The following is a 14869-nucleotide window of genomic DNA, read 5'->3' on the forward strand; positions in this document are numbered from 1 at the left end:
GCGGAATGTATCTCATACTTACCTAAAATTCACAAAGTAACTTTCTCCCATCCACATAAATAATGCAAATTACCCCGTTATCAACACTTTGCACGTATTAGTTCGTACAGGAGCCCAATATAGAGGCACAAATCAATCAACACTTGCAATTTTAATACTTACTTTTATACAAATTAAACAAAAGTTGGTTCTTTTATTATCTTGCCCACATTAATTTTTAAAAAATCTGTTCTGACGCTGTAAGAAAATCCATTTCGTTTCAACATTCGCCGCAGCCAGCCTTCACTCGCCTTAAATTGCGATGTACGAATATCTTCTTCTCGCGCCGCAGCAAGCGCTCTTATTTCGCACACTTCACATGTTACTGCATACCCTTGAGCACGTTTATGACGAACATAAACAACTACTTTTTTTCCTAAGTTCGGAAACTTACATTTCGAACCACAAAACGTACGCCTTGTTTTGTTCATTGCCACCAGTTCATCACGCTGTTTGCTCCAATTGCTTATACACTTTCCGACCACCTTATATACTCTTGCTGCTGCCCTTTTTCCATTTTCCTGCGCAAATCTAAGACTTTTAAAAGCCGTAGTAAAGCTGCTGTAGTTTTCCATTTCAAGCACGCTACTTGCTAACTTCTACGAATTCCAAATGATACTATGAATGGAAATAGAAACCTTGAAATATGCGAATGCTCCAAGAAGGAAGGAGGGTAAAGTAATTTCATTACAAAACAGTATTTCCTGGTAGCCAGTGTGGTGAAAATCCGTTCGGACTGCCTTTATTTATTATCACCTCTGCCGAGTGGACTGCCGGCCCCGATTTTATGACTGAATAACAGCTGGACCAGAATGCAAGAAAAGTCTCTGCTTTACCTGCTGGCGCCAAAGACAAAACAAATATATATTCTTTCTTTAAAGATGTTTATTGACTAATGTTATTGGCTAGAGGGAAAAAGGCGATGTTACAAAAATATATATAGTTTAAAGTAAGAAATTCTTTAGTTTTGGGGGTGCAGACATTGTGCGGGTCACTTTTTTTTTACATAAATTTTATCTGTAAAGTTGGGGTGCGGATATTACATGAGTACATGAGTACTAGCGTATAAGGCATATAAAATCAGATAAAATTGAGCTTTAGATAAACTCGACTAATTTTGTGGAAGACAAGCAAATGTGTCTCTCTTCATACACTCCTTGAAAGAGACAAATTTATCAATCCCCCTCGGAATCGATAGAGTTTCCTATCAGTCCAGTCATCAATGTTCTTCCTCACCTGTTGCATATTTTTTTAATCTGGCTGATATCTTAGTCGCGTGACGTAAGAAGCTTATCTGTTATGTGACTGCAGGTGTTGCACTAAAAAGGCGTAGAGCAACTATACCTTAACACATTCTGTCATGGGTCTCAAACTTCTGTGGCTTCACAACGATAATCGAAAAACACTAAAAATTTTGGAACTTTTTTCAATGTTTTGCTTATAATACGAAAATTCATGTAGAGGAAATTATATATGATTTTGGCCTCATGGCTACAAGGAAGCAGTCGGTAACTGAAAGTAATTTCTTCCTTGCAATCGTCAATATTGCCTTTCTTCTTGCTCATCACTACATCACCTGTAAAAGCTTGAAGAGACTGTAAAATAAAATCTCACCGTTTTCCAAAAATCTATATGCTGGGAGATTGAGAGTCCTCAGCAATAATGGCAGTCGCTATTTACTAGTTCTTAGTATTTCTTCATCATCTGATAACCTTTCTTAATACCACGAATCAGTAATAACTGTAAGGCCGTTATACATATAATTTAAAAAGTTAAATATAATTTCGCCGTTACCAATACATCATCATTATACATTTCAAGATGGGTGATTTTACTGTTTCTGGGTGTGAGCGAAAATCATATTTAATTTCCATTTTGTAATTGTTATTCCTTCCACTGCTTTCAAGAAACATGAAAATTGATTGCATTGATGCTCAAACATCGTCTCTAAGTCAGCCAGTTTATTACAAAATTTTCTCTACAAAATCAGTCTACTTTACAATCATTTCACTCAATACATGCAAATTTCATTTATTTGTAAATATCACAAATATAACGAGGAGAACAGCAGCACGACTTCCGATAAACTATGCGGCCCACCGACTGAAGTTCATTAATTTCATCAGTGTTACCTAGGCATACCAGACATGCATTAAATAATTAGTTTCAGACATATGACGTTCATATTAAGGCTCCACCGCACAGTTAGAAGGGTGTTTCTGCATTTTTCACAAAGATCTAAAAAGTGATCTCTTTTCAGGGCGCTCCAGGTGCGTTGCAGATAGTCCGAACTTTAATATATGCATTCTGTAAGATATTTTGTTTATTGCAATTTTTTCACTGAGTGGTCATCTTTGAAGAACGCTTAGTGTTCGAATAATGAACGAAAGCCTAAAAAAGTGCTTTTGTTTTTAAATTTTCGTTGTTTTTTAATTTTAGCAAAACTCTTCGTTGACTGGCAAGCTTGAGAGAAAAAGGTGTAGGATAAGAACTAAGTGCAGTAGGCAGCGCCTCAGTCTTACAATATTGCGAATTTTATAATGTATGTACAGGGTTTATTTTCAGCTAACACTATTCAGAGTCATCTACAGCTTAATCTATCATTGGAAATGAAACAAATCTGGTTGGGGGGGAATAATGACGATATGGGAAAAACGTTTCCGTAAAAAGAATTAGTTCCGAAAGTCGCCAATTAGAGAAAAATAAGGCGCTACTGTAGTCTGCATAACCTAGAATTAGACAAATGAATAACAAAGAAAGAATTTTAGTGCAACACAGCTTTAATGGAAAATAAACTACCCCAAAGTGTTACAGTGATGATATTTTGGTGCACCATAGCTCTTTATTTAAAAAGCATTTTCTCGGCGAAGGTATAGACCTCTTACATTGTAACCACCCTTCCCGTAGACCGAAAATTGCATCCTGTACACAACATTGTCAACGGCTAAAGCCATTATGTCACCACAAATGCTCAGCATAGCCCGTAATAGGTCCAGACTCCAGCAAGACAGACCTCAAACTTTCAGGAACACGTCACATGGGGTTAGATCCGAGGAGGGAGGCCGCTATGCAAGTGGAAAAAGCGACTTATGACACTACCATACCCATCTTAAACAATCTCCTTTGGAGGATGAAGTGAGTGACACCCAACCGGTATAGTGGTTAGCGTTGCTGACTGTCGTGCCGAAAGGCCAGGGCTCGAATCCAGGAGAAGACATGGATGTTTGTTAATGTACAGTGTAGATGCGGCATGGTGCCACTCCAAATATGTGGCGAGCCGAACGTCCTCTCGTGTGAATTGGTGGAAGGGAAGGTGGGTGGGAGACTTTCGGACGCGTCAGATGAAGTGAGTGTGTCAAACCACATTCGATTTCTTTTGGCAGCCTGAAGGTCTAAAACCAACTCTCTTATAATCGCTTTAAGGTTCCTTTAATTCGACAATTTCAGTAAAAGGGTCACTGGATGCAATTACTCTTAGCGGTCCTTCAATTAGATTGTTTACTAATTGATTCACTACTTCAGAAGAGATTCCTAATTCTTGATATGGCACTGTGAAAGATGTTCAGATTCTGGGCAATCACCATCTAGTTTTTGCCTAACAATAAACTGCAATTTTTGCCCTTTCACTTAAATTATGCCACATTAGCTTTAAGCGACACTACACTTCCGAATTCCAACATGCCTACATTGTGCAACAAGCTCTGTCAACAAATTTTCCTATTTCATACACTAAGCTATACACAGGAATCCACTTTGGCTTCATTTGAAGATAATTATGATAAATAATTGCACATTGGTTGGAAACTTTAGGGGTTGAGCTTTTCTTTTTCTTTTTTTTTTTTTTTAAAGATTACTTTTACTTTTGGTAGGCAGTGTAGTAGAAATTCAGCAATGACATCAGTTGTAATGATTACATTGATAATCTATTCCACATGCAGACAGGAAACAATTTAAAGCATATGTGAATACAATAATTAATCAACAAATGACAATCATTGAGTGACTAAATGAGTTAAACTCTTATTATCTTCCTACATATAATGGTTCTTAAACTTTTGTCATCAACTTGCTAGCTTTGGACTTTTGTAATTTTTCCACACATTTTTGACAGTTTATTGCAGCTTATATTGCCATTTACTGATCATAATTCTCATCAATTTGGAAGATTTGATCTTTTACAAATTTTTTTCACTTTATTTTTGACAATTTTCTGTGAATACATTAGAATCAATAAAATGTAATGCAACATTGTCTCTACTTGATACTGATGTTAATTCATTTCTTTTTTATATTTTATACTTTGTAGAAGTTTTTGTATGATTAAGAAGGCAGTCACTTTTATTTAAAACCTTTTTTTATTATGCTTTATATATAAGCACAAGAGACAAAGAGTATAAAGTTTATAATGTGATAAAAAAAACTGACAAAAGAAAACATGACAAATAACCAAAGTTAATAATATATTCACATTTTAATAGTGATTTCTGATAACACACTTCTTTTGATTAGAAAAGTAGCATAGACATCAAGTTTAAAAATATAAAAGAAGCTTAGAGAGATGTAGATTTCTTTATTTTTTATCACATTATCCCAAGATGTTGATAATGTAGCCACACTCCTAAAATCTATGGGATCATAGATTGCAAGCCTAATTTTCTGAAGCATATAAAATTGAGAAAACACAGAACATTTTCAGTTGGAAACTTCATAATATATTTATTCTGAAATTTTACTATTTCAGTTAACAACAAATAAAAACAATTATCAAACATAACAATTTAGATTTTGAAATTACATTGCATAAATGAAGCATTATACACTATTATTTAGATTGAGTTCACAGATTTTTAAACTTTTCCAGTGCTAGTGCTTTCAAGGAGTCATACTTTCTCATTGGAACTTCACATTTTACATGGACTTCCATATTTTTAATTATTAAAACTTTCACATCCTGACATACTGCAAACTAAACCCACATTTTTAATTATTAAAAGATATCTTCAGCGACATTTAAAATTAAAAACATTATAAAATAACATAGTATGAAACAAAATAAATTATCTCTTTGTGGCTTATCTGCTAACTGGAGGAATATGGCCAATGCTTATTGGCAAGAATACTCATAAGTGATTACAAAAAGATAAGTTTTTGTCTTTTTACAATTACTATCATCATTTTTACATATTTAGTTTATTACAACTGAATATTTACTGCTAATACGAATGTTATTTCAGCCATGTAAATTTGATTTTAGCAAAGCAAAACTGCTTGCTGAAACTTATCTGTTATGTAAGATCTCTAATTCAGAAGCACATATTTTTCATTCTTTTTTATACAACTAACTCTCATCATTCCTTAGAAATCAGAAATCAGATTACATGATTGGAAAGTAAAATGATACCTATTGAAAACTGAAACTTACCTGTCCTGTAAGATCTCTAATTCAAATGCATAACTTTCTCATTCCTTTTCACACAATTTATTCACAAATGATGTTTTTATTTATCATTTCAATTATATTTTAGAATTCACAAAACAGATTACATGTTTGGAAATTAGTTCATAAAAAAACTAGAATATTTTATGTAATCAAGAAAAAAATTTTCACGAACATGATATACCTCTAATCACAATTTTAACAATTCCCTGAGTCCAATATTGGACAACCACTTGGGGGACTGCATTAGAATACATTTTCTCTTCATAATTAATTATCTAAAAATGTTTTAAGTTAAGGATTACTATGTGCACATGTTAATTAAGAGAAAAAATTAATAAGAGTTTAAATTTAAAAAAAATAAAATATTTTCAGCATTCTTTATATTAAAATCTCAATTTACTCAAATTTTAAATTACAAAATTAAAATCATCCAAATCAAAATTCAAAATGGTGGCACATGTTGTTTTGGGCACTTTAGTACTGGACAACGTGTATTAGAATCAGGTAACAGACTAGGTCTCACTATTCCATTTCTTGACATGATTTGCCTGAAAATTGAGGAATAATACAAATTATATAATGATATATAATGATAAATTTATTTTACATACAATAATAACTATACATATATAGTTATTATTGTATGTATATAGTTATTCTTTATTGTATCTATATATATTATTGTATGTATAATGTTTGTTAAATTTAAATTCAAATTATATTATTGTATGTATATAGTTATTCTCTTGGAATAACTATATACATATAGTTATTCCAAGACACTTTATGAAAAATTAGTTTCAATGATTAGAAAGCCGACACTATACATGTTACACAAGCTTATACAATAAATAAAAGTGAGAATGAAGGAATAATTTACACCAAAAAAATTCAATTTAAAATGTCCCTTTTTGATACCTTTAATAAAAACTAACTGCTATTCATAAATGAAAAAAAATATCTATTACAGCTGATGTATTTTGAGGCCAAACTGATTAATTAGGCATAAAGTGTCTCTCATTTAAAATTTCCCGCCTGTCCGAGATATGTGGTTATCCTATACATACCTCTGATTAGATATGAAACCTTTCGATAATGCTTACTTTACGCATACTGTTTGTCACTCTATTAATATACAGTCAACTGTCGATTAAGTGGGGTTTGTCCAGAAACCCCACTTCAAAAAAGTTTGTTTATTGTGTAACGATGGAAAAATTACTATTACAAACTGTCAATATAAAGCAAGTTTTGATGGGAAATACAAAAAGAGAAGAAAGTGGTAGTGATAGCACATGATATCACAGTATTTAGGAACTGTTTTTAGCCATAACAGCATGCAATTTAATATCACATAATCTGAAATGCATAAATGCCACTAAAATAGTCAGCTAAAAATATAGGTACTACTTCCTTAATAATAAGGAGTGGCCCGCCTCACCGCAGTCTCGCTATGTGTTCTTATAATCTCGCTACATGTTACATCTCGGTTGATTAGTGATTAAATTTTGGGAGCCCCTATGATAAGGAAAGATCAAAATATATTGCTAAATTATGAAAATTAATTGTGTACTTTAATCATCTGTTTCCTACTGACCCCTATCAAAATACTTGTACTGCAGTAGACTCCTACTGATGTACTTGTAGTTTGATAGGAAATGAATGGAAAACAGAAGATTAATAAGTAATATAAACATTGTTTTGGTCTGTGTTATTCTTATTTTCAATACTGATTTAATTTATACAGTATAAAATCTTTAATCTGGACGTCCATAATCCGGACCTCAAAGCTACAAACTTTTTGCCATCAAAACTTTTTGCCCTCAAAGCTACAAACTTTTTGCGTTTACGCATGCGCGTTTAATGTATAACGGACGGTATAAGATAGGCTAAAATTATCTAATTATCTATTTCAGTTAATGTTTCAAATTGCAGTGTTCCTTAATCTTCTAATTGGATCCAGCTTATTATTTTTTGCAGACTGTTAGAGCAATTTTATTTAAAGTAAGCTTGACCTTTCGATTATGTCAAAAAGAGTTTCCGTTTCTGGAGCTGCCAAAGGATCTACAAAGTGAAAGCATGTTTCGATGTACCGCTTCCAATAGTGAAGAAAGTGACAGAGAGGTTATTGAAAACGAAAAAATTTTAATTGACAAGTTAGTCGGTATTTTTGACACAGCAATTACAGGACTTGAACAATGGAACTGGACAAGAAATTATGTCTGTTTATAGAATTAAAGAGAAAGTATTAGCACAAAAAACGAAGCAACTTAAACAACTTACATTGAAAGAAATGTTTAATAAAGTAAACAAATAAATATTAAGCTTTTTTTTGTAAATTTTGATACCCTTTAGATTATAATTGCTCTTTATTTCTAAATTACGGTTTCATATTTTTAATTTTATAATTTCTGCATGCCATCTCACCAGATTTAAATTGATGATCTATAATCCGGAAAAACCCCTAATCCGGAATCGCCGAAGTCCCGACGAGTCCGGATTTAAAGACTTTGTACTGTACAACCAAATAAACTTCTACTCCCAATTAAATAGGAGAATACAGGTAAATCAATCCTATTTTTCAATTAGTTCTAATATGAGTTATTCCTCTTTTCAGTATTTTTTAAATTGCTATCGTATTAAAACTGTGAATGTCATTCCTGGTTAATAGACAGTCTACTTTATAAAAGCATTATTTAAAAAAAAAAATCAATTTAAGTTTCCTGCTTTAGACTTTTTGCCTCATTCTAGACTTCTATTGCATAATGCAAACATTTCTTTCCGTAATATATTTTAATTATCTTTTAATTCAAAAGTTGAAAATTGCTACTTTCATAATTACTACATTTATTGCATTTTATTAATGTTACTAAAATAAACGAGATAAAAAAAAAAAAAAAAAAAACTTTGAAATACAGCAAAGTTTGTTACTCTTCTGTTATGGACCAGATTCAGAAATGTACCTATTTTTGTACGCATGTATTACATCACAGATTGGATTTTTGTATGTATGTATATGTATACACACCACATATATAAATGCATGCATACATACCCACTTGCATAAATACATAGATTTATGAATCTGGTCCCAATAACGGAAGAGTACCCAATGTTTTATAAGGATTTTATGCATAAAAGATATATTGTTCAACAAAATGAAAGGATATTGATATGTGTATGAATTTATTTATCTCAAACATTGAATTTAAGTCAAATTTATGAAAATTTAAAAAAAAATGATGGAAAAATAACATCTTTGTTTTGCAGCAAATCTTTAATGTAGTGTATGTTCACCTCAGACAGAAATGAAAATCTCACATTTTGATTTCAAAGAATTTATCATTATCAAACTTGCAATCAAGTCTTGTAGAACTGCCCATCATGCTTCTGAAAGTGCACTTTTTGATTATGTAGGGTTCTGAAAAGCATTTGAAGCTTTGCAATTCAGCTGCCCTCACATGCTGGGTTCGATTGGATTCAAGTCTGGTGAGTAAGTTGGACAAATTGTAAAATTCCATTCTAAATGAAGTTTATTTATTGCTAGGAAACAATTATTCATTTTCTTTAGTATAAGCTAAAATTAAAAAACATGAAGCTGTTTGATGCAAATGAAAAAAAACTGCTGATGAAAAAAAATGAGGAAATCGACAGCTATGCAGGGTATATATACATAGAAAAGATTGATTAATACCATTATTGTCATATTTAATGGGTACCAAGCTTAAAATGTATCACAGTGAAATAATGTACAAAATATTAAGCTAAACATGCTACTAAAACTAAAGAGGAAACATTAATTGGACCACATGATATTGATTCATTGGCATACTGTGGAATAATTAATATGTCATATGAAGCAAAATGCTACTGCATTCTTAGGAAAAAGCTCAGAGTAAATTTCCTCAGCTCATTTCACAATGGACTTCAAGGCTGATAACTGGATCACTGCATCTGTTTGACTGCTATTCTAAATGAAGCCTGACCTAACATTTTTTCAAAAGATTTGGAACTTTTGCTCAAAAGAGTATATAAACAGTAGTACATCAGATAGTAAATTTCAGAGAAGAGACCTGACTACAGAATACACAGCTTCCCAAAGGATTCCTGATTAATTCTTGATCACAATGCAAAAAGTTCATAAATATAAATATTCTCATGGAGTAATAACATCTATGGCTATAATAATATGTGTCAGAATTGAACATGCATGGTTGAGGAGCAAGAAGCAACATTTAAGCTACTTTACTCCATCTAGATCCCGCTTAATTTAAACAAGCATTTTAGATAGACCAAGAAATCTATAAGATCTCACAGGAGTAATACAGTTTCTATAGTCACAGGCATGTATTTTAAACTCCTGCATATTGCTAGTATCCTTTTCACATTGGTCAGTACTCATTTTAAAGGCTAGATGATAGTTATAATAACACGAATAGACCAAACACAATCTGCTAACTGTGAATACTGAAGTAACAAATTGAACATGCAACAAATAAAAATGCCAGAATAGATTACCAGAATAGATATTATTATAGATGCCCGAAAGATTAAGTTGAAATAACAACATAATTAAAAAAGACAAAAACATTTCCATTCTAAATACCAAATGTTTTACAGGAAGGCTAACCATAACTAACATAGTATGTACTGAGTAAGACAGCATGCTTTAAATACTTTGAAATTAATTAGATCACAAAAATTTAAATCTTACACATATTTATCTTCAGTTATACTCATATTAATGATCTACACATAAATGCAGTAAATACTTATTACATAAAAAATAAATTACAGTTTCATACCTTACTTGAGGAAGCAAACATTCCGGTCTTCCAATAACAAATATATGAAAGAGATGCAAGTGCTGCAACTAGAAATACAATATATACTAAAATAAGAAGACTAAAATAAAGAACATAGTGAAGAAATTTTTAATATTAAGACATTAAAGGTTTATTAAATGCAAAATAAAAAATATTTCCTTTAATTATTAATAAAATTTTGAAAATAAAAAAATATTTTTGATAAGATGAAAAAAATCAAAAGGCATAAAGTTTTGCTTTATTTTATAAATAAGAATTTCAAATACAGCAATTTAATACTATGAGGTAGAAATTCTTTCAGAAACTGACATCCATGAAAATTTAACAACACTCTTTTGTTATCAGGACCAGATTCAGAAATGTACGTATCCATGCATGCATGGATGTATGTATCCGGTGCCGATAACAGAAGAGTACCAATTTAACAATAAAAAACTTTCAGTCATATCCAAACATTCATCACACTATCCATACATTCTAACAGTACTACATACTATTTAAATTAAAAAAGAAGTACCTGAGAAATTGCATCAAGTACAGGTGTGGACTGTAATGATGCTGTGGATCTTGTGCTTAAACAAAGTCCTTCTAAATTTTTTGCATCTCCAACAGCTTTCCAAAATAATTTATACATCGGGTAGAAACACTGCTGATTTATTCTAAACAAAAAATATTCAATTTTAAATAAATCACAGAATTATTTTAGAATATCTGAGTTTTTAATTTAATGTATATTAATTACATTATTGTTCTAAAATTAGTGCATTTATTACACTATCAGACATTAAACAGAAAACAGTTATCTTGATTTATGAAGTTTCAGCAAGTTGATGTAAATGTAATATGAACAAATGATGATATCCCATATTATTACAAAATTCCAAACGTGGATAATATGGTTCACAAATGCTATTATAAGGATAGACTAATTTTTAAAAAGTGCTGTTAAAAAGTTGTTACAAAGAAAACAAGAACATCCTTTTCATTTGACACTGAAAAGACATCTAAACAAAATTTATATCCATAAAATTTACTTTATCACAAATTTGCTACTCTCAAAATTTTAATGATTTTCTGACAACTAATGCAGTTGTTTCCTGCCAACTATAGATTCCATAAGAAAGCTCTAAGGAATTTGATTTATCAACTACAAAAGAATTGGCAATTTATATTAAAAAATTATTGTTGTTGTCTTGTCCTAGGCATCAGTGCAGAGGAGTCAAATAGGGCCAAAAGTATCCAGAATAGGCGCAACAACATAAATAACTTTCGAAGAATAGAGGAGTTGGTGCGAGAGAGCTATATCCATACTGAAGAGTTTGGCCAAAATAGCAGGACAGTCGAAGAGATGGTTTGGAGAAAGTTCGATATCAATACAGTGAGGACAGCTTTTATAATTTCGTTGACCATCAGAGGAAATCTTCATTACTTTCAAGTGTTCAGTCTGGCTAGCATATTCACAGACCATTTCTTCTAGGGTCTGCTCTCATTGGATAAAACATCTGCTTGTCGGTCACATTTGGAATGGCGAGTTATCGCCTTGTAGGCGTGGTAATTAACGGCAAACAAACCTTGTAGGCTTTCAGCACAACGAGGAGAAACGGCATTTATTTCATTCGATAATTTTTTTATTTTATGAATGAAAGCTACGGGGAATTGTGTGGAATATATTTTAATTAATAGTTTATTTGTACTTGGATTTAAACTGTTAAAAGTACGATAATTGTTTTGCAGGAAAAAATGTTTATAATCAATTCAATAAACATTTAAGGGCATCGGATACCTATTCTTTTAACCTAAATTATGAGTAAATATAACTAAAATTATATTTTATTCCATTATGCGCTGTTTCTATTGAGACGCTTTGCAGGATCTTGGATCATAATCTTGCTACTGGTACCTACTACAAAGAGTACAAACCAGTAGATAAGAATAAGAAAAATTAGCATTAACAAAAATAGAGAAAATGAAGGTGTTAAATTATTAACACCGCACCCGAAGGCAAAAAGACCAATAATGACAAAGTCATTCAATAAAGTGAGGATAAAAATAAATCTGTCCAGGGCAGAGTTCCTAAAAGTCACGAGTGGGGATAGAACTGGCGATGTAGAATTCCGAGAAATTTATCCATCCTCGTTACCACTGAGCTGTGATTTTGCCATTGGCTTTCAGACACTTTTCAGTACACCAGGCTGATATACAAACAGTATAGGCGATGAAGCAAAAGTTGTTAAGTACAAGATTCTGTAACCCTATGTTTCCTGTTTTAACCAATCGGAGCAAACAGTAGAAGAACCGGTCTGTAGGCTTTATGAATTTGTGTCTAGCTATGGTAGTTGAAATGACACGGTTACAATTTAGTGCAGGAATGGAATTCTCCTTAATTGATTAGGAGGTAAGCCTTCAGCTGGCTATTGCGTTGGCATTGGTTCAAAAATTATTAAACTGACAGAATGAAATTAAATACTAAAATATAATTAAAAGAGAAAAAAAAACGAACACACACTATCACAACAAATTAAAATTAATCTGTTAACTGATTTCCACAAAACTAATGTAAGCAGTGGGTCAAGCTCTCTGTTAAATTTATCTCGAAAAGATAGTTGCTTTCGCCCTGCCATCTTAGGGAACAATATCGCGTGAAAGAAAGAAAAGTTTAAACCAAATGTTTCACGTAGAACTCAAAATCGTTAAAGACTATAAAACAACCTTTGAACTCACTTTTCAGTACGTCACTTAACAACACCCCACCTCCATCTCCCACTGTTCCTCTAACAAAGGGCACTTGTTCTGTGACAAGGTGACCAGACAGGTCTAGATGTCCTTAAACCTTATCAGAATTCCAAAGCTTACTGGGAAATGAGGCTAGGCATACATTTACACTTCACCCCCCTCACCCACTCAATTCCCAAAAGGGTGGTCTTCATCTGTTTTGAAATCTGAACAATAGCTATTTATTCAGGGATAAGGTGAATATCCACAATGAGTCTTAATAGATGGAAAAAATAACAAAAGAAAACGAAAAAAAAAAGCATTTGAAAATCAAAATATTATTATAAAGGGAGAAAATAATACTGAAATTTAGATTGAAAAAATCGTTTTACAGAGGTTTATTGTTCTAGAGAATATAGCAATATTGAGTGGAGATTAACATTAGTTTATATGCAAAATTACCAGGACCACAAAACATTATTGTAGTAGAGGGAGTTATTGTTGTATCGGGTATCGTTGTAGCGACAGTTTACTGTATCCCTTTTCTTCGCACCCAAGATTGAATTTTTGCTCTGGAGGCAAAAAGATTTAGCGGGTGCAAAACAAGATATCTTTCTACTCTGTCTGTACCTCATTTTGGAATCTGATGGGAGGAGAGATCATGAAATAGACCTCTTGGAAGACTCTAAAAAGTTAAAGAGAAAATAAGGAGAGGTACTCTGAGATGAGTACATCACTTGAGCAGGAAAGCAGAACTTAATAGCTGACTTGGCTTTATAGCCACAGCAGTAGAAAGATATTCATCTGGGAGCTCAGCTGGCATCTGGTCTTGGCAAGGAGAATTCATCAGTAGTTCTAGGCAGAGCAACGGACATTACAGAGGGATGAATCATCTTGCAGCAATGCAAAAAAAGTTAATTTCTCACCTCAGAGTCAATGATTTGCACTAAATCTAGTCTACGTTTCAGCTTACCTTCGAAGACTTAGCTCTCTAGCATTTACTTGCAATATCCATGATTTTCTTAAGGAAACAGAAGGTTAATCTATCTTGTAACAAGTTTTCAAAAGCAGACTTGAAATTTTCTAAAGCCAGTGCTCAATACAAATATTTTACATCAAGACTTCGTTGTCAGAATTAGGACGAAATTTTCATTGCCTACAAAATGCGCAGCAGAATAATTTGCTTATTATCTTACTTTTTACTCTTTAAATTTTAAAGATTTATTCCCTCGTGCACAATTTTTTGTATTTTCTATATTGAAAAAAAGTAAAATTTTTAATTAAACTTCATATTTTGTTTTTTAAAAGAAAAACACCAGCCATTTGTTAGACAAATCTTTATAAAGTGTATAAATCAAAGTAATTGTATAAAATACTTACAATACTTTTTCCATAAACACTTAAATTTTGACATCTATCCTTATTACTCGACATAACGCAATGTTAAATGAAAAAACACGTCTTAAATACAATTTTACCTCATTTTCTTTACAAAATGATGATCAAGTATTCCATTAAATTAATTGACCAGATAATTCTTCCAAAGGGGCTTTGTCCCTGAAGGACTATTGTTTTCGTTTTGGCATTTTGCATCGAATCACTTTAACCGGCCTATCACTTTTCAAATTGTTGCCACCAAATGTTAGAGCCCTCCATTATATTTAAAGAAATTAAATAATGAAGAATATGCATAAATGTGCGTATGTTTCTCACATTGTGATAAAACAACGGTACCTAGAGCCAACCAATTTTGAATGACGTAATCCTACTGTGAATATGGGCATCTGAATGCCCAAATTTGAAATTTCTTTTATTATCGATTTCATATTTCGTAAAACTTTAACGAATTTTTTAT

General features: G+C 32.0%; 1 protein-coding gene across 1 annotated transcript in view; it reads right to left on the reverse strand.

Annotated features, from left to right (window-relative positions):
- Positions 1 to 4368: 4368 nt before the first annotated feature.
- LOC118195877 (uncharacterized) overlaps positions 4369 to 14869 on the reverse strand; it is a 42953-nt gene continuing 32452 nt past the window's right edge. Inside the window, exons 8-10 of the mRNA XM_035367216.2 lie at positions 10820 to 10961; positions 10282 to 10349; positions 4369 to 6027 (exon numbers count right to left, since the gene is read on the reverse strand). Of these exons, the coding sequence (XP_035223107.1) occupies positions 5922 to 6027; positions 10282 to 10349; positions 10820 to 10961 (316 nt within the window). The 3' untranslated portion in view covers positions 4369 to 5921. The remainder of the gene's footprint in view (positions 6028 to 10281; positions 10350 to 10819; positions 10962 to 14869) is intronic.

The sequence above is a fragment of the Stegodyphus dumicola genome, chromosome 4 (genome assembly GCF_044657685.1).
Source record: "Stegodyphus dumicola isolate Sdum_Otavi_A_Nest chromosome 4, ASM4465768v1".
NCBI lineage: Eukaryota > Metazoa > Arthropoda > Arachnida > Araneae > Eresidae > Stegodyphus > Stegodyphus dumicola.